Source organism: Macaca nemestrina, chromosome 17, assembly GCF_043159975.1.
Source record: "Macaca nemestrina isolate mMacNem1 chromosome 17, mMacNem.hap1, whole genome shotgun sequence".
In the NCBI taxonomy this organism is placed as follows: domain Eukaryota; kingdom Metazoa; phylum Chordata; class Mammalia; order Primates; family Cercopithecidae; genus Macaca; species Macaca nemestrina.
The window spans coordinates 71,883,936-71,904,836 of record NC_092141.1 but is presented as its reverse complement, the minus strand read 5'-3'; the positions used below and the strand labels follow the sequence as shown (position 1 = coordinate 71,904,836).

At 45.2% G+C, this 20,901-nt stretch overlaps 1 protein-coding gene across 12 annotated transcripts in view; it reads left to right on the top strand.

The window, feature by feature from the left end:
* The window catches only part of MARCHF10 (membrane associated ring-CH-type finger 10), a 113,017-nt gene that overhangs the window by 2,315 nt on the left and 89,801 nt on the right, over positions 1-20,901 (top strand). For 9 of the 12 annotated variants that reach the window (XM_011743623.3, XM_011743626.2, XM_011743619.3 and 6 more), the window contains 2 exons: positions 4,882-4,988; positions 17,677-17,796. In XM_011743623.3, coding sequence (XP_011741925.2) covers positions 4,899-4,988; positions 17,677-17,796 — 210 coding nt within the window. In that variant the 5' untranslated portion in view covers positions 4,882-4,898. Of the gene's footprint in view, positions 1-1,027; positions 1,110-3,222; positions 3,310-4,881; positions 4,989-17,676; positions 17,797-20,901 lie in introns of all 12 variants that reach the window. The other 3 variants (XM_071083392.1, XM_011743622.3, XM_011743620.3) reach the window with 3 other exon arrangements.

Here is a 20,901-nt window from a genome sequence, read left to right as displayed (position 1 = left end):
CCCCAACCCTCTGTGTTTGCTGGGAAAAAATTCTTGGCTTCAAGTGGCCATCTGGTTGAGTAGGCCTACAAAGCTGAGATCCGTGAATTAAGCATTATCTCATGTAGTTTTATTTCCATACTGTTATTTCTGTTTCTTGTTCATCCTGGTCAGTTTTTCAGACTGACTGAGTGCGGTATGAAGTTCAAGCGAACACGGAGAATGTTTGCTTAAACCAACGTAACCCACCATCTTCTTGGTCTTAACACTAATACCCTGTTTTCTTTGTTCCTGTAATATTCGTTTAATCTCATAAAGACTTGATGTATTTAAATAAAAAATTACATGTGGCACCACGATGTTTCTAAATATTGTAAAATACAATGTAATAGAGAGTTTTGGGGAAGGAAAAGAGACTTTTGTAGGCAACTTTATTTTTATTACTTTATTATTATTATTATTATTTATTTTGGGGGGGATGGAGTGTCCCTCTGTCACCCAGGCTGGAGTGCAGTGGTGCCATCTTGGCTCACTGCAACCTCCACCTTCCAGGTTCAAGTGATTCTCCTGTCTCAACCTCCCAAGTAGCTAGGACTGCAGGAGCACACCACCATGCCCAGCTAATTTTTGTATTTTTAGTAGAGGTGGGGTTTTGCCATGTTGGCCAGGCCGATCTTGAACTCCTGACCTCAAGTGATCCACCCACCTCGGCCTCCGTAAGTGCTGGGATTACAAGCATTTTTAAGTCCTTTATTTGGTAGGTGATTGTGAAGTCAGAGGTAACTTAGCAAATAATTCAAAGGGTGCTACTTCCTACCTATTTAGACAAAGTTATTTCATGCCTCTTGACTTAGAAGCCTCCTTAAATTAAACCCTACTCTAAAGCCGTGATAGATTAACTGGCTTTCTATATTAACTTTGGCAACGAAAATGTATCATCCGAGTGGACTCTGGGATGCTCCCCTTTAGTGACCATTAACATATTTTTATTATGAGTCCTTATGGTCTCTGCCTGATTAAGATTCTGACAGGCTTCTCTTTCCCACAGTAGCAGCAGGAGCTTATCCTTCTGCCTGTTTTAACACCATCGTTTTCTGAAAAGAGTGGAAAGGTAACTTCATTTTATGCAGGTACACATTCAGATGAAAAGCTAAAAGTGATCTTTTAAAACATAATCCCATGTGATTATTAAAATGCTCAGAGACAAAATGTAGGTTCTGTGCGTAGACTGGAAATACACATTGTAGTTTCAGATTCTGACTGTCAAAGACCAACTTTCCATACTCCAGAGAAAACAGCCCCCAAGAGACCAGCACAAGTTTTCCCCATTGTTCAGGGCCAGACGATAAACCATGTGAGATTTCATAACTACCAGACCAGACGCTGGGTCACCATGAGTCAGGGGCAGCCTGACTCTGCCAATATCTACACAACTGAATAAACAGGAGGAGGGAGGGAAAGCCACAGAACATATACACCTGAAGGTAGAGATGTTGCCTGTCCCATCCTGATGTTTCCCCAGAGCCTAGCGGCCCTTGTCACACAGCAGTTGTAAAAAATATGTATATGTGTGTGTGTAGATATAAATGAAAGAGCTTCAGTAGACAACAAGCAGGAATAGTGTAGGGACTTCGATGACCCCATAGATAAGGGGTCTTTATTAACAGTGCCATTTTATCCCTTTGTGAGCTTCGCTATCTTGGCCATAAATTTGGGCCATGCCAGTCAAAGCTAAACTTCTTGAAAGCATGATCTCCACGCCTTTACCTCCCATTTACGCAACCTTCTGCAGCCCTCCCAGCCCCGTCACTCCACTGAATGCTCTCACCAAGGTTATTAATAGCCTCCTTTTTGAAACCTCCTCAGCATCTCTGAAACGGCACCCACCTGGTTTCTTCCTGCCTCTCTGGCTTTTTTTTTTTTTTTTGCAGAGTTTCTCTTCAGCGGCTTGTTCTCTAAATATTAGTGTTCTTCACGGTTTTGTCCTGTGTCCTCTTTCTCTTTTCATTCCCATTCTTCCTTCAACTTCAGTTATCACAGAATCCCAGCAATGCCCAAATCTGTACCTCTCTGGTCAGCTCTAGAGCCCTGTGTCTGACAGTGCACTTGACATCTCCATTTGCCGCACCCGAGACACTTGTCACGCCATGCTGTTTCCTCACAAAGCAGCTCCTCCTGTGTTTTCTGAAGGGAATGCTGGCACCAACCAACTGGCTGCTCAAGCCGGTAACCTGGGCATCCCTGAGACTTCCACCCCTGGTCCATTCATATAATCGCAAGCCTTGATGACTTTCTCTCCTGAGCGTCCCTTGAATCCCTTAGGTAAGAGTGTGGGCACTGGAGCACGACTCTCTGGGTTCACATCCCAACTCTCCCACTCACTAGCTCTGTAACTTTAGGCAAGTTACTTAACCCCTTTGGCCCTCAGTTTCCTCACCTGCAAAATAGAGATCTAGCTCCGGCCTCACAGCGTTGTTGAGAAGATTGAATGAGTTAATTGATATGACTGCTTAGAACAAGGCCTATCCCTTCCAGAGGCTCAGTAAAGAGTAACTATGGGCCCAGCCCAGTGGCTCACACCTGTAGTCCCAGCGCTTTAGGAGGCTGAGGCAGGTGGATCAACTGAGGTCAGGAGTTCAAGATGGCCAATATGGTGAAACCCCATCTCTACTAATAATAAAAAACTAGCCGGGCATGGTGCACGTGCCTGTAATCCCAGCTACTTGGGAGGCTGAAGCAGGAGAATTGCTGGAACCTGGGAGGTGAAGGTTGCAGTGAGCCGACATAGCCCCACTGCACTCCAGCCTGGGTGACAGAGCAAGACTCCGTCTCAGAAAAAAAGAGTAGCTATGATCCCCTCTCCCTCCCCATTCTCCTCCTCCTCCTCCTTTTTCTCTCCACTGTTGCTACCCAATGCTGGTTTTCATCTTATTACATCTAGATTACTATGAAATATTCTCACTTACGTTTTTTACTCTACCACCATCCCCCGCACCCCATCCATTCTCATACTGCAACTGGAGGGATCTTTTTAAAATACAAATCTTTTTTTTTTTTTTTTTTTTTTAAATACAGACAGGGTCTTGCTCCGTTGCCCGGGTTAGAGTGCAGTGGCATGACCATGGCTCATTGCAGCCTCTAACTCCTGGGCTCAAGCGATCCTCACACCTCAGCCTCCTGAGTGGGTAGGACTCCAGGCATGCATCACAATACCTGGCTAATTTTCAATTTTGTTTTTAATAGAAACGGGCTTGCTATATTGCCAAGGCTGGTTTCAAACTTCCCGGCTCAAGTGGTGATCACCTTGGGAGACGTGAGCCACTACACCCAGTGAGTTATGATCACACCACTACACTCCAGCCTGGATGGCAGAGCAAGGTCCTATCTCTAAGAAAAAGAATTAACAAATAAATAAAAACACAAGACCAGGCGCCGTGGCTCATGCCTGTAATCCCAGCACTTTGGGAGGCCGAGGCGGGCAGATCACGAGGTCGGGAGATCGAGACCATCCTGGCTAACATGGTGAAACCCCGTCTCTACTAAAAATACAAAAAATTAGCCAGTCCCAACTACTCAGGAGGCTGAGGCAGAAGAATAGCGTGAACCTGGGAGGCGGAGCTTGCAGTGAGCCAAGATTGCGCCACTGCACTCCAGCCTGGGCGACAGAGCAAGACTCCGTCTCAAAATAAATAAATAAATAAAATAAAATAAAAAACACAAATCTAATCATTTACTCCTCAGATTGGAACTTTTCGGTAGTTTTTTATGACTCTTTGAATCATGACGTTCAAGGCCCCATAGGAGCTGGTCCCTGCCTCCCCTGCAGCCCTTCCGGGGCTGTTCCCGCCTCATCTCTGCTCCAGCTGCACTGCTCCCCTCCCGTCTTCCTCATCTGCACCTGCCTCTTCATGCCTGAAGCCTCTGCACCTGCTGTCCTCTCTGTTCTACTTCTCAGCTAGCTCACTCTGTCAAACCCAGTGTCGTTGCCTAAGGAAAACCTTACCTGACCCCTCCAGACCAGGTTATGCCTTCCCATAACACCGCTCTCAAAGAGCCCCATAGTTCTGCTCCAGAGCCCCTATCACCATTAGGATTCACTTGCTCAAAGTCAGTCTCATACCCCGGATAACAAGCAACACAGGTCGGGCATAGTGGCTCACACCTGTAATCCCAGTACTTCAGGAGGCTGAGGCAAGTGAATCGCCTGAGGTCAGGAACTCGAGACCAGCCCCGCCAACATGACGAAACCCCGTCTCTACTAAAAATACAAAAATTAGCCAGGCATGGTGGCGGGTGCCTGTAATCCCAGCTACTAAGGAGGCTGAGGCAAGAGAATCGCTTCAACCCGGGAGGCAGAGGTTGCAGTGAGCTGAGATTGGCCATTGGCCTGAGCAACAAACGCAAAACTCTGTCTCAAAAAAAAAAAAAAAAAAAAGCAATGGTGAGGGTCGTGTCTGCCTTGCTGGTTGCTCTACTCCAGTGCCCAGCACAGTGCCTGGATGAGAATAAGGGTGCAATCACTGTTGCTTAAATGGATTTAAGCAACGAGAGGCCTGTAACTTTGGTCACTGCTCATTTAGCTGGGTTCTCAGGTTTTCCTTTTTGTCATGCTCTAGAACTGATTCAGGTGTCTGTCAATCTAACTCGCTCTGAGTAACCAGGACAGGATCTCTGAAGTGCCTGACGAAGGTGGCTGCATTATTTATGCCTGGGACAGGAGGACTGTCAGGGCATCAGCACCGACACAAGAAGTGCCCTCAGCTTGAAAGGAGCATCTGTGCCTTTCAAACAAGGGACATTAGATGAATACACAAATAAAAGCAATTCGATGAAAATAAATCCAAATGCGGCATCACGACAAAGGACTCTATCACAGCACATTTGTTTATCTTTTCTGTGCAGGTCGGGGATTAGGAATCATGTTGCATGACGCAAGGGACAGGCAGAAGTTCTTCAGCGATGTTCAGTATCTGCGGGACATGCAGCATAAGGTGGACTCTGAGTATCAGGTAATTGCAGAAAGCAAGAATGGTCTTCTGCCTTCTCTTCCAGTATTTACAGAGAATTCAGAATACAGCGTCAACATATGATAAGCAGTAAAAGTTTTCTAAAATCCCAAACCCACCGATTAGGTATGTGACTAGCAAAAGCCACTTCACCTCTCTATTTCCTCGTCTGTGAAAAAAAAAAAAAAAAAAAAAAAACAGGGATAGCCAGGCGCGGTGGCTCACGCCTGTAATCCCAGCACTTTGGGAGGCCGAGGCGGGTGGATCATGAGGTCAGGAGATTGAGACCATCCTGGCTAACACAGTGAAACCCTGTCTCTACCGAAAATACAAAAAATTAGCCAGGCGTGGTGGCACTGTAGTCCCAACCACTCGGGAGGCTGAGGCAGGAGAATCACTTGAACCCGGGAGGCAGAGGTTGCAGTGAACCGAGATCGATCACGCCACTGCACTTTAGCCTGGGTGACTGAGCGAGACCCCGTCTCAAAAACAAACAAACACAAACAAGGATAATGGTCGTATCCACTTCTAGTATTATCATGAAAATGAAATGAAATCAACACTCTAAAAGTACTTCCCTCAGTGTTCGGCATGGAGCCCTTGTCGACCAGTGGCATTAGGGCTTAAATTTGACAAACCAACTGAGAAGGAGGGAAAAGATGAAAGAGTTAACTGGTTCGCCCTACCGTTTGTAAAATAACACCGCCTTCTGTTGTCATCTCCACCGGAAGAAAGGTGGTTTGCACATTTTACAGTGAGCTAACTGCCGGTCCCCCTAGTTACAGTGTTTACATGCAACACCAAAACACACAGGGAGCCTGAGGAATCCTGAGGTTGCAGTCAGCCAGAGCTGGCATAGGATAAACTTGCCAGACTGGGTTGTGGGATCCTGAGAGCAGGTAGAAAGTGTCAGTCATCCCGCCGGAGGTGGGACCTCAGCCCTTGCCAATCAAGAAGGCATGTTCTCAGCCTGGGCTGAGAATTGAAAAGCGCTTCTTCCCTGAGGAAAACACAGAACTGCTGTTATCAGTTTTTTCCCCTTCTTAGCAATTTCAAATATAACTAAAGCTCCCAGGTCACCAAGGAAACCAGACCTATCTCAGTAACCTGATTTCACCTGTATGATACGGCTTAGCTTTGGGGCTGGAAATGGAGTCAGCAGTTTCCTCCCACAACGTGCCAACCCACGTATAAGAAGACTAGAAAATCAAGGGCATTTCTGCAAAATAAATAAGAACATAAACATCCACACTGGTCGCCCTGGGAGTCTAACTACTTCTCACAGAGATGCCTCTGCCACCCGGCTCCTGTTTGAAATTGTCTCCAGAACATGCACATAAGAAAAAATCAATCTTATAGTTTTATGGTCCCCTTGAAGAAAATCACACAATGGTGTGGCTTTGAGCCATTGCCGTTTTATTTTCTAATCTCCACTGGACTTTCAACACTGCCTTTTCATTCATTCATTCATCCAATATCTATTCGGTGCCTACGATGTGCTGAACAAAGCCTCTGTTCTCCCGGAGTTCTTATTCTAGGAGTAAGAGGGGAAAGGGCTTACACAAGTAGACATGTGTAAGGTAGTTTCAATTATCGATAAATACAGTGAGGAAAATAGAACAGGTTAAGGGGTTGGAGGCGGTGCTCCGTTAGAAGCAGGGGAGGTCTCTTTGAGGAAATGACCCTTGACTGTTGAGGTGAATTATGGGAAAGATCCCACCAGAGCTTCCCAAGTGGAAGGACAGTCAGTGCAAAGGCCCTGAGGCAGGAACCAGCCTGGAGGAAGCCAAAGGCAGCCAGAGGGGCTAGAACACATGAACCCAGGGAAAGTGCAGAAGCGTCACACTGCATCTCACTGAGCATAGCTTGGCATTTAGATTTTATTCCTTTTGTGTGTTTTTTTTGTTTTTTGTTTTTTTTGAACAGAGTTTTGCTCTTGTTGCCCAGGCTGGAGTGCAGTGGCGGGATCTTGGCTCACTGCAACCTCTGCCTCCCAGGTTCAAGCAATTCTCCTTCCTCCGCCTCCCAAGTAGCTGGGATTACAGGCATGTGCCACCACACCCGGCTAATTTTGTATTTTTAGTAGAGACAGGGTTTCTCCATGTTGGTCAGGCTGGTCTCAAACTCCCGACTTCAGGTGATCGACCCACCTTGGCCTCCCAAAGTGCTAGGATTACAGGCATGAGCCACTGCGCCTGACCCAATTTTATTCTTACCACTGTGAGAATTATTGGATGGTTAAGCGGTGGAATAGTATGATCTGATTTATGTTGTATTAAGGGTAACTCTGGCTGCTGTATGGGGAAAGGACCAGAAGGGGCAAGAGAAAAAGCAGGAAAACTTGTAAGGAAGCTATGATAGAAATTCAGGAGAGAGATTCTGGTGACTTGGCCCAGGGTGGTAGGAGTGGAGGTGGTGAGAAGTGGCCTGGCCCAGGAAGTGGAAGCAGAACAGACATCTTGCTGATAGATGGAGAGGCGGAGTGAGGGAAAGAAAAGAATGAAGGATGACTCACGTCAACACATTTACTTGTCCGTCAGCTCCCTCTGTTATCATCACGATTTTAAACCTTTTCACTCTTTTCAAACCTCCAACCCCCATAGTTTCAACAAAGAACTCCCTGCCCGGTTTCACACACTCAAATGAAACAAAATGAAGACCCCAAGGCCGGCAGGTGAGAACCCACTCAGCCGCCTCCCCTTCACTCCAAGCCACACACCATCTAGTCCCCACATCTTGGAGGAGGAAGTGACCCTCTTACTGCTGGTACCCAGCCTGAGATCCTGATTTGAGGCCCTCTGCTCTCCAGCCCCTGCCATCCACAGGCCTCTCCTTGGTAGCTTTGACATTTCCTTTCTTGTTAGCTCAGTCCACAAGCGTGCTGAAGTGTCTCCCATCTTAAGAACAAAAGAGCAAAGCTTTCTGTAGACGTCATGTCTTTCTCTAACTGCAGCACTGGCTCCTTCCTGCCTCATCCCAGATGTCCCAAGTAGCCAGCTCCATTTCAGTCTCTGCTTCCTGCCCTTCCTTCCATGGATTCCCTGGCCTGCTGCAGCCTGACCATCACCTCCCCTCCCCTCTCCTGAAACTCTTATGCTAATGTCAGTAACCAAATTCACCGGGCTCCTTCTCAGTCTTTATTTTCTGCGGTCTTATCTACCTTTGACGTTATTACTCCTTTCTTCTTGAACATGACTCTTTGGCTTTCTTTTCTTTTCTTTTCTTTTCTTTTCTTTTCTTTTCTTTCTTTCTTTTCTTTCTCTCTTTCTCTCTCTCTCTCTCTTTCTTTCTTTCTTTTTTTAGTATTTCCCAGGCTGGTCTCAAACTCCTGGCCTCAGGTGATGCTCCTGCCTCAGCCTCCCAAAGTGCTGGGCTTATAGGCATGAGCCTCCGTGCCCAGTCTCCTTTGGCTCTCTGATGGCACACTCTCCTGACTTTCTTCCTGTTTCTCTCACTTTCTTCTCCATTTTCTTTTCTATGTACTCTTCATCTCCCTGGCTCTCAAATGTTAATTTCCCCAGGGTTCCATTCTCAGCCCAATTTTTTTCTAGTTCACAAGGTCACTGTGACTCATCTCATTCTCTGCTATGGTTCAACCACCACTTTATACTAAGACTTGTAATTCTGGGTCTCCCCAGAGCATCAGAGTCATATGTGTATTTGCTAGTTGGCTATGTCTACCTAGATGTCACACGGGCATCTGAAATCAAATATATCCATGGTTGTACCCCCATGTCCATCCCCCTGCTGCCCCTCCTATCATCTAAGCCTTCCCTGGCTCTTCCTCTCCCTCCTCATCCCCATCCCACCAGTTACCAAGTCCTGCCAAGTGTACCTAAGAACTCACGCACTTGTGCCTTCCTTTTCACACTGTTGCCACCCCATGGTTCCAACCTCCCTGATTTCTGTCCAAGACCATTATAATATCCTTATAACTGGCCTCCTAGCCTCCAGTCCTGCCATCTGTCAGACTGTTTCCTTGAAACCTATCTAAAATCTAAATGTGGCAATGCCATTGGAATATAGGATACCCCTCTGTGCTTTCCCTCTCTTAAAGGCAGGCTCAAGACCCAGAACCTAAGCAAGACCAACCTACACTTCACCACTTTGCCAACTTCTTCCCCCTTCTTCACTTTGCTCCCCTGGGCAAAGGTGGTGAGGATCATAGTTTTAATTTAGAACTAAAGGGAATCTCTGTGCTCATACACATAGTAGCCGTTTTTAAAAGCAACTTTACTGGCCGGGTGCGATGGCTGATGCCTATAATCCCAGCACTTTGGGAGGCCGAGGCAGGCAGATCACGAGGTCAGGAGTTTGAGACCAGCCTGGCCAACATGGTGAAACCCTGTCTCTATTAAAAATACAAAAAATTACCTGAGTGTGGTAGCAGGCGCCTGTATTCCTAGCTACTCAAGAGGCTGAGGCAGGAGAAGCACTTGAACCCAGGAGGCAGAGGTTGCAGTAGGCCGAGATCACACCACTGCACTCCAGCCTGGTGACAAAATGAGACTTCATCTTAAAAAAAAAAACAAAACACTTGATTGTGTTATAATTTATATATCAACCGGACACAGTGGCTCATGCCTGTAATCCCAGAACTTTGGGAGGCCGAGGTGGGTGGATCACGAGGTCAGGAGTTCAAGACCAGCCTCGCCAACAAGGTGAAACCCCATGTCTACTAAAAATACAAAAAATTAACTGGGCATGGTAGCAGACACCTGTAATTCTAGCTACTCAGGAGGTTGAGGCAGGAGAATCGCTTAAGCCCGGGAGGCAGAGGTTACAGTGAGCTGTGATAGCCCCACTGTACTCCAGCCTGGGCAACAAGAGCGAAACTCCATCTTTAAAAAAAAAAAAAATGTATATATCATAAAATTCAACCTGTTTTAAGTGTACAGTTTAATTACTTTTAGTAAATTTACCAAGTTTGCAGCCATAACTATCACCTGGCTTTAGAATATTTCCACCACTCTAGTACTGCAGCGCTCTTTTCATGCTTCCTGCACAGAGCTTATGAAACTGCATTGCAAATTGTCTTTTTTTTCCTCTCTCTTTTTTTTGAGACGTGGTCTCGCTCTGTTGCCCAGGTCGGGGTGCAGTGGTGCAATCACGATTGACTGCAGCCTCAACCTCCCAGCCTCAAGTTTTCCTCCCACCCCAGCCTCCTGAGTGGCTGGGACCACAAGTATGTGCCACCACCCAGTTAAATGTTTTGTATTTTTATAGAGACACGGAGGTCTCACTGTGTTGGCCAGGCTAGTATCAAACTCCTGGGCTCAAGTGATCCACCCACCTTGGCCTCTCAAAGTGCTGGGATTATAGGCGTGAGCCACCACACCCGGCTGCACATTGTCTTCTGTGTGACATCCTCTCAACCTGGACCACGACTTCTTAAGGGCAGGGGCTGAGTCTCCCTCTTCAATGCTGAACCAATTGCCTTGACATTCATGAAAGCCCGTGTTGCCTAACTTGGTTACTAACTAAGCTTGTCAGACTTAGAGCCAGCTGACTTGTGACTGTTCCTAAAAGTCAAATCCACTCTCATTGACCATTTTCAAAACCACTTACCACAAGGTCTGCAAAAAATAAATATGGTTGTCTGTAAGATGTTCTAAATATCATTGAAGTAAGTAAATGGCAACCCACAGTAACTACTTTGCAGGGAGCAGCATTTTTTTTTTTTTTTTTAGTTATATTATTAATCTACCCCTTGCCTTGTTCCAGAAAGAATTTAAAGTAGTGGTTTAAGAATCACTGTGCATGATGTAGACCAGGCACAGTGGCTCATGCCTGTAATCCCAGCACTTTGGGAGGCAGAGGCGGGTGGATCATTTGAGGCCAGGAGTTTGAGATCAGCCTGGCCAAATGGCGAAACCCTGTCTCTACTAAAAATACAAAAATTAGCTGGATGTGGTGGTACACACCTGTAATTCAGCTACTCAGGAGACCGAGGCAGGAGAATAGCTGAACTCAGGAGGCGGAGGTTGTGGTGAGCCGAGATGATGCCACTGCACTCCAGCCTCAGTGACATAGTAAGACTCTGTCTAAAAAAAAAACAAAAACGGATCAGTTGCATGATGTTAGTGACCTCTCAATAACTCAGCCCATAGACCGCCCATGTGTATTTAGATAATTCGCTATGGTAACTTTGTGGCGGGTGGATATTGGCACTCTGGATCATCAGTGAGTTTGGCCAGTTACTTCCTATGGAAATCCCAGCTTTCACTCCAGGTCCAGTGTGACCAGGGATTCCCCATTTCAGGGCGTACAAATAGTGTAAGACCTAATAACTAGACATGAATCCCAAATCATATGCATATGGCATGTGTGCCTTCCTGTACTCGACTCACCTTTAATGAACTGGCTCCAATTGAAGGCTTTAGAAACCTCTTGTGTAAACCATTCCTGCTACAGCCTACAATATGCTAAGTGTTGGTGTGCACCAAATTCTCAGTGCCTTTGCAGGTCTGTGTGCTAGCAGCAAGAGATGAGGGCTGAACTCACCCTGAGTTATTTTGATACTACTCCTTTCAGTGGTTGGGTGGGACCCTTTTGAGAAAACAAGAGGAAATAAACATCTATTTGGCGTATTGCATGCTATTTCAGAATCTGGTAACTAGTATATAATTATATGCCATCTCAGAATTTGGCTCTATTGCTTCAAGGATTTTCATGCTGTCTAGCTTTTTTTTTTTTTTTTTTTTTTAATCAAATGTGTTTATGTAACTGGAGGCAGAATTTAGCCATTAATGTCCACTGGAAAACTGAAGGCAAAGATTACACTTAGCATTTCAGAATGATTTTTGATAATCTATTAAATATGTTCAAATTGGTTTCATTTCATGTCACTTATTCACCTTGATTCTTTCAAGTACAAATCAAACAACTAAATGTCTCAATATACATGTGTTCAAGGACATGATAGGTGACTTCATAGCAGGTGGCGAGGATTTGGAGTTGTCCACTCAGGGAGCTGGAATAGGGATAAGTCAACTTTTCTTCCCATAGGGACAGAGGTGGGGGATTCTCCTCCTGGCTCACCTTTGAGGTGTGTGTTGCTTTACTCTTCACAGCCAAAACAGGAAAACAAAAACAAAAACAAAAACAAAAACAAAAACTAGCTGGAGGGGAATACCATCTCAAACTGTTTTTATGCCTTTGATTTCTTGACCTCTTAAAATTAATGAACTTTAATAATGTCACCAAGGACAATTAAAACGCCAGACTCTGGGATATACAAGTCAGATCACAAGAACAACAACAAAAAGGAACCAACTGAAGGAAGTGGCAACTCCCACTTCTCAAAGTGCGTCCTGAGATAGAGGAACAGATGCCATTCTGGCCAGAGATGTAAAGTCGGGTCGTGGTTCTGATGGCTTTATACCAGAATTATGAGGCTGGGAAGTGTTCCTGGGGCACATGGCTTCTGAAGTCACATAATGACTAGAGTGATCAGATTGATAATGAAAGAAACAAAAGGAACTTTGAGCACAACTGTGTACTCAGAGAGCTGTAATGCCGAAGAGAAGCAGTTTCATTGTGACCCTGAATGACTGAGAGCAGGAGCTGCTCATTTGGCTGGCTGGAGTTTAGGAAACAGATCTCTACTTACAGGGCAGAAAAACAAGGATGAACCTCAGGACTAGACAGAAAGATTCTCTCTTCTTCTGTGACCAACATCAGAGTCATATACTTTGGCAAAGGCTGACTTTAGAAACAGTAATAGAAGTAAACCAGGAAATGGGATTGAGAACAGCAATTAAAAGGCTGTGGCAGCTGCTGGTGGTGATGGGAGTGGCAGTGGTGGTGGAGTGATGGGGGTGGGGAGGTGAGATGGGTGGTGGGGGTTGGGGAGTGATGTGGGGATGTTGGTGGTGGTGATGGTGGTGGTGGTGGTGATGTTTGTGGTGGTGGTGGTGATGTTTGTGGTGGTGGTGGTGATGGAGATGTGATGGAAATAGTAGTGATGTGATGGTGGTGGTGGTGATGGAGGTGGTGGTGGTGGTAGTGATGGTTATGGTGGTGATGGAGGTGGTGGTGGTGATGGACGTGGTGGTGGTGGCGGTGGTGGTGGTGGTGGTGGTGATGGTAATAGAGGTGGTGGTGGTGGTGATGGAGGTGGTGGTAGTAATGGAGGTGGTGGTGGTGAGGGTGGTGAGGATGGTGGAGGTGGTGGTGGTCATGGTGTGGTCATGGAGGTGATGGTGGTCGTGGTGGTGGTGGTGGTGATGGTGGTGGTGATGGAGGTGGTTGTGGTGATGGTTGTGGTGGTGGTGATGGAGGTGGTGGTGGTGGTCATGGAGGTGGTGGTGATGGAGGTGGTGGTGGTGATAGAGGTGGTGGTGGTGGTGATGGAGGTGGTGGTGGTGATAGAGGTGGTGGTGGTGGTAGTGGTGGTCATGGTGGTGGTGGTGATGGAGGTGGTGGTCGTGGTGGTTGTAGTGGTGGTGATGGAGGTGGAGGTGGTGGTGGTGGTGATGGTTGTGGTGGTCATGGAGGTGATGGTGGTCGTGGTGGTGGTGGTGGTGGTTGTGATGGTGGTGGTGGTGATGGAGGTAGTGGTGGTGATGGTTGTGGTGGTGATGGTGGTGGTGGTGATGGAGGTGGTGGTGGTGATGGTGATGGAGGTGGTGGTGGTGATGGAGGTGGTGGTGGTCGTGGTGGTGATGGAGGTGATGGTGGTCGTGGTGGTGGTGGTGGTGGTGATGGTTGTGGTGGTCATGGAGGTGATGGTGGTCGTGGTGGTGGTGATGGAGGTGGAGATGGTGATGGTGGTGATGGTTGTGGTGGTCATGGAGGTGATGGTGGTCATGGTGGTGGTGGTGGTCATGGTGGTGGTGGTGGTGGTGATGGAGGTGATGGAGGAGGTGGTGGTGATGGTGGTGGTGATGGAGGTGGTGGTGGTTGATGGAGGTGGTGGTGGTGGGTGGTGATGGTTGTGGTGGTGATGGACGTGGTGGTGGTGGCAGTGATGGAGGTGATGGAGGTGGTGGTGGTGATGGTTGTGGTGGTGGTGATGGGAGGTGGTGGTGGTTGATGGAGGTGGTGGTGGTGGGTGGTGATGGTTGTGGTGGTGATGGATGTGGTGGTGGTGGTGGTGGTGATGGAGATGGTTATGGAAATGGTAGTGGTGGTGGTGGTGGTGGTGATGGTGATGGTGATGGTGGTGGTAGGCACCTTTGATTGAACTGTCCCCACGGGCCAGCCACTATTAACATATCACCAACTGTATACCTTGTTGATGTTAACTTGTCAACAATCTGCAGCTTCCTCTTACAGATGAGGAAAGTAAGAATCAATGGCATTAGTCAGCTCGCCCAAGGTCACGACGTTAGAAAGTGGCAGAGCTGGGGATTGTCATGTTTACCAGGATTGAGTTACAGTGAGTCACAAAACCCACGTCATCCCCACAGACATTGATGCACATTCCGCATTTTGCCCCCACAGTGGTACCTTCTGCACAGAAGGCAGCCCAACTACGTATGCTGCAGTCAGGGGGACGCACTGTGGGGTGGGGGTCAACACCAATGGAAGAGGGAAGGAAGAGGCCCTGATTCTCCCCAGAAGGAAAAAGTAAAAAGTTACCTGAAGCCTTCAATTTCAAGACTGCCCTCGGCCAGTTTTGCCACATGATCAGAGACTTATTCATAGCCATCCGAATCCTGACACGTGCAATTGAAAGGGGAGAATGTTTTTAAAGTCCAGGGTAAGGGAAGCCACTGGTGGTTTTGAATTACAAATCCATTCCTCTCCTGACCCATGGATGCTGTCCTCTCCTGCCCAGTCACCTTAGGCTCCCCCAGCCCACTCCACACAAAAACAACATCAACAGCTGACAAAAAATCATGTACAATTACAAATACAAAGAAAAGCAGCCCTGGCAGGGGATAAGGCAAGGTTCTTGCTGCTTCTACAACTGTAAGTCTGGATATTTGCTCTGCCCCGTGTTCCTTCTCAGCAAAGCTATAACTTTGAGAGGATTGATGTTTGATTTACACAGAAAGATTGCTTGGCTCTGTCAAGATAAAAGTTTAAGTACCTGCCGTGCCACTGGTTTGTTCTGCTCCTCTGTAAGAAGAGGAACAAGGAACTAGAGGGAAAAAAATTTTTTTTCAACTTTGCAAACCAATCTATTCCTCCTTCCCTTTTGGTAAAGAAATATTTAAGTCGTATGCATTCTTGGAGAGAATTTTCAAAAAACACTCAGCCCACAAGAATTCTGTTCATCCCACAAAATCTGCCTTGGTCCTGCGTGCATTTGCTAACACTGCCTCCTCCACTTTCAGCCCATCAGCATTTTCTTCTTTTGCCTTCAATACCAGTAGGTTAGGACCGCACAGACATCTGCCCCTTTCGGAAACAGCGCTCCACACCAGTGCTCTTTCCAAACACGGACTCCCATTTGAAGTCCTTGTAAAAGGATTAGAACAAAAAAGGCACGTATTTAACTGAACTTCGTTACGTTCTCCAGCAAATTCCCTTTAGCTTTACCTGGGTTTCTCTATGATTGGCTGTTTTTTGTTTGTTTTGTTTAACTTATTTATTATGGTTACTGTCTAGTGTTCTTTGGTATTTCTTGCTGAAATTATTAAAACAAACAGCATCCAGTGTTTATTATGACGACTTACTATCTATGTGGCATAGTTTTTGAAAATAAGATTAACTGTGGGACAGGATGTTATCCCTTCCCAAGCAAGCTGGAGTGAAACTGCATCTTTCTGCCCAGAATCTAGGATTCCACTTCCTGCAGGTGACCACTTGGCTGCTGTGATGAGCCCGGAGGCTAGGGCGTCACCTGCAATTCAGATGTAAAACTCCGTGTGAATAACTATCCCAATTCGGAGGAGTAAAAGTTTTGTTAGTATCGGTTCATTTCTATTCTTAACCTTACAGCATAATGTCAGGCTTACGCATGGCGTGAAATTCTGGTAAGTCCTACTACATCACGGAAGGGGATGCTTTTTCTAACAGAGGGCGTGAAATGTGCTGAAGGAATCTTTCCTTTCTCAATCCAGCCAGGAAGGGCAGTTGTCAGGCCTAGTATAGAAACAATATTTTTGGTCTTTACTTCAAATTTGTTTTCTATGACAGTGGATAATTTGGCCCTGGCATGGCAAAGTTGAATTGGGCTACTGGATCTGCAAATATAGAAATACTCCAAAAAAGTTTTACTGGGCCAGGTGCACTTTGGGAGGCTGAGGCAGGTGGATCACCTGAGGTCAGGAGTTCAAGACCAGCCTGGCCAACATGGCAAAACCCTGTCTCTACTAAAAATACAAAAATTGGCTGGGCATGGTGGCGTGCTCCTGTAGTCCCAGCTACTCAGGAGGCTGAGGCAGGATAATCGCTTGAACCCAGGGGCGGAGGTTGCAGTGAGCCAAGATCGTGCCACTGCACTGCAGCCTGGGTGACAGAGTAAGACTCCATCCTGGGGGAAAAAAAACCTCTTTTACTATTTTGAGGTATTTAAAATCAGTTGAAATTTCCTTAGTACATGATATCCTTGGGTTTTTTCAGTCCTAGTACTATAGGAGAAATATTTTAGTACCAGATTTTAATTTTGTTAAGAAAAATGGGGAATTATTTTCATTGGTAATTTTATTTTTCTTATTTTGCACTTAGGGATTGATATTTTCCTCCAAAGCAAAAATGCAATTCAACTAAAATTATTATTGATTTTTTGAGACAGAATCTTGCTCTGTCACCCAGGCTGGAATGCAGTGGCACTATCTTGGCTCACTGTAACCTCTGCCTCCCAGGTTCAAGCAATTCTCGTGCCTCGGCCTCCTGAGTAGCTGGGATTACAGGCATATGCCACCGCAACTAATTTTTATATTTTTAGTAGAAACAGGGTTTCACCATGTTGGCCAGGCTGGTCTTGAACTCCTGGCCTCAAGTGATCCACCTGCCTCGGCCTCCCAAAGTGCTGGGATTATAGGCATGAGCCACTGGGCACCGGGCCAGCTGCAATTCAGCTAAAATTAAATGCTGGATGGTGGGGGATTCAAATATAAGAAGTTGTCCTTACTCTCAGGGTTCTCAATGATCAGCAGGAGAAACAGGCTCAAAACCACAAACAAGTACCTACAATAGGAAAAAAATATGTATAATTCAAGCTTAAATTAATATGCATTGCAACTCTGACAGTTAATTCAGCCTGGAGAAGAGAAGGCAGCGGAAACTAAAGAGAAGCGAGGCCACAGCAGCAGGCTATTAGTACATCAGGCGGTTTTGCCAAGAGAGCTTCTAACGGAGGAGATTCCAAGTGCAGGGAATAGCACATGCTCTGACATTGACAATTCTCATCCCACAACTAGGGTGTCATCTCCAGGGTCACAGTATAGTGGAGGTAGGAAGAGGGAGGGGCCATGAAGAGAATGAGACCAGAAAGAGAAATTCGCAAGATGTAACAGGTGCCCTCCTTGAGAAGGCAACAGTTGGGTACATTCTTGACAAAATGCCTCTCAGTATGTTTATCGTTTGAATTCATTAAAGCAATGGCTAATACGTCTGACCTAGCGCTTTAAGCAAAGGGAAGAGTGATACCTGGTCTTTATACTTGGTGAGAGGTATTTGATGAACACCTGGAGATGCGTACCATTCATTTCATGCTCCTCACCATTGGAATTAAGCATAAAGTTACCCAAGCTTGCCATGGTCCTAAGACAGACATTTTGTTGTTGTTCTTCAGGCTTGTCTGAGACGACAGGAATATAGAAGAGACCCAAATGAGAAGAAACGTGATCAGTTGTGGGGGCAAGAGACAAGTTTTGAGAGATCCCGGTTTTCTAGCAGGTCATCTTCCAAACAGGTATGAAGAATTCTGGGAGACAGTCTCCTGGGGCTGCTGCTGCTGCTGGTGGTGGTGGGGTGTGTGTGCGCGTGCGTGCGTGTGTGCGTGCGTGCGTGTGTGTGATTTAGGAAAAAGCCAACTCAAAAAGGAGATGCTGCAGAATCCCAAAGGTCAGGGCAGGGAGAGCCAGGGGCAGGAAGGAGCCCAGGGCTGGGAACTCCCTTCCTTGGGACACCACCCCTGTGGCTCCCAGCTCTGCAGTCTTCATGTCTCACTATGGTTGGGCCTCACTCCTCTTTCCTGTAGATAAAGGTCCTGAAACAGATGGTCTATAAGACACCATCCAGATGAGAAGCACCGCAACTCTTTAAGATTTGGAGGCACTGGGCCTTCTGAAGCACAGCGTCATCTCTGTGGCATATGGTCTAACTTGATGCAAGATTGGGCCTAGTTTTTATTTCTGATGAAGGAAGAGAGTAAAATGTGGTAATAACTATATCATGTAATAATTGGAAATTGTTTAAATATTTTTGCCTAGAATGATATAACAATATGATGATAAAATATTTTTGCCTAGAATGATATAACAATATGATAATAACAATATGATAATATGATTAATAATAGTATCATTGTAATAGTAATTAAGCGGTTACCATTATTTCAGTGCTTGCAACATTCCAGGCACTATGTGAAGCACTTTATACATATTAGCTTATTTAATTCTTATAAATGTATATATCTATCACCTCTCCTTATCAATCTATCTGTCTATCTGTCTATCCATCCATCTATCCATCTTTGCCCCACTTTACAGATGAGAAAACTGGGCCTTACAGAAATTGCAAAACTTTACCTAAGATTTCACAGCCAGTGTGGTAGAGATTCCATTCTAGGCAGTCTGACCCCAGAGAAGGTGCTCCGATTCGCTAAGCTCTAGGATCGTATTTTCATGTTTAAGATCTTATCTAAGAATTTTACTTATCCTATGTAAGAGCGCAATACCACAAGCTGTATTCAACACTGATTGTTAGCATGGTGAATTGATTTAAGATGAGTAATATGCCTTTTATGAATTCCTATTTAATATTTAATGCCTGAAATATACTCTACAGGAGGGACTCCCTCTGTCCTACCAGTGGTGTGGATTCTGAGATAGATCCTGAATACACGATATCAATCAAGTTCTTGTTGAGAATTCTTTTTTAATCTAAGATGTTCACACTGTGGTTATTTAACGTTCAAAGGACACCTTAAAAACATCAGTGATTGATGTTTATAGATGCAGATGTATCCCTGGGAGAGAGATATGCTCTCTATTAAGGAATATAAAATCACACAATAAAATATTTCACCTAGAGTCTGAAGGTGAAACAGACTCTCTCACAATATTGGCAGCACCAAGAACACGTTGCCTGGATCGTTTCCTGTTAGTCAAAGACTAAATATAATGCCTGCTGCTGATTAAACTTATGGAGTGAGATTAATGCAAAAATTAAATCTAGTTTGGCTAGAACAACACATTTTTAGCATTAAGATAAATTCTCACATTTTTACACTCAGAAATAAGATCAAGGATAGATAAGAAAATATAATTTAAGTCAAACAGTAGCACGCAGCAGTCTTCCCAGATTGGAATTGCTAAACAAGTGGGCAGCTGGGTTCCTCTGCAGGGAACTTTCATGCAGAGGCTCATGTGCATAGTCACGGCCATTTTATGTGCAATACTCATGCATCTGGGATATTCAGGATTTGAAATTTTATGTTCCTTTTCACACTTAAGCTTATGGGACAAGCTGGTGTCAGATTCCTATAGTTTTCTTCTTCCTGCTATACAAATTGTGCATTCTTTAAACCATCATTGCAAAACACTCAGACCACTTCTGAAAAAGGCCATGGTCGTATACATAAAAGTAATTCTGTGAAATAGCTTCTATAGTACAGTTTATATGGATCTTATTTCCCAATAATTTTATTATTCACCCCTACCCAATACAACATTTTTTTTTAATTATACTTTAAGTTCTAGGGTACATGTGCACAACGTGCAGGTTTGTTACATAGGTATACATGTGCCGTGTTGGTTTGCTGCACTCATTAACTCGTCATCTACATTAGGTATTTCTCCTAATGCTATCCCTCCCCCAGCCCCCCACCAAGTGACATGCCCCGGTGTGTGATGTTCCCCACCCTGTGTCCATGTGTTCTCATTGTTCAATTCCCACCTATGAGTAAGAACATGCAGTGTTTGGTTTTCCGTTCCTGTGTTAGTTTGCTGAGAATGATGGTTTCCATCTTCATCCATGTCCCTGCAAAGGACATGAACTCATCATTTTTTATGGCTGCATGGTATTCCATGGTTTATATGTGCCACATTTTCTTAATTCAGTCTGTCATTGATGGATATTTGGGTTGGTTCCAAGTCTTTGCTATTGTAAATAGTGCCGCAATAAACATACATGTGCATGTGTCTTTATAGTAGCATGATTTATGATCCTTTGGGTATATACCCAGTAATGGGATTGCTGGGTCAAATATTTCTAGTTCTAGATCCTTGAGGAATCGCCACACTGTCTTCAGTTCAACTATGGTGGAACTAGTTTACACTCCCGCCAACCATGTAAAAGCCTTCCTATTTCTCCACTTCCTCTCTAGCATCTGTTGTTTCCTGACATTTTAATGATCGCCATTCTAACTGGTGCGAGATGGTATCTCATTGTGTTTTTGATTTGCATTTCTCTGATGACCAGTGATGATGAGCATTTTTTCATGTGTCTGTTGGCTGCATAGATGTCTTCTTTTGAAAAGTGTCTGTTCATATCCTTTGCCCCCTTTTCGATGGGGTGGTTTCTTTTTTTTCTGGTAGATTTGTTTAAGTTCTTTGTAGATTCTGGATATTAGCCCTTTGTCAGATGGGTAGATTGCAAAAATTTTCTCCCATTCTGTAGGTTGCCTCTTCACTCTGATGGTAGTTTATTTTGCTGTGCAGAAGCTCTTTAGTTTAATTAGATCCCATTTGTCTATTTTGGCTTTTGTTGCCACTGCTTTTGGTGTTTTAGTCATGAAGTCCTCGCCCATGCCTATGTCCTGAATGGTATTGCCTAGATTTTCTTCTAGGATTTT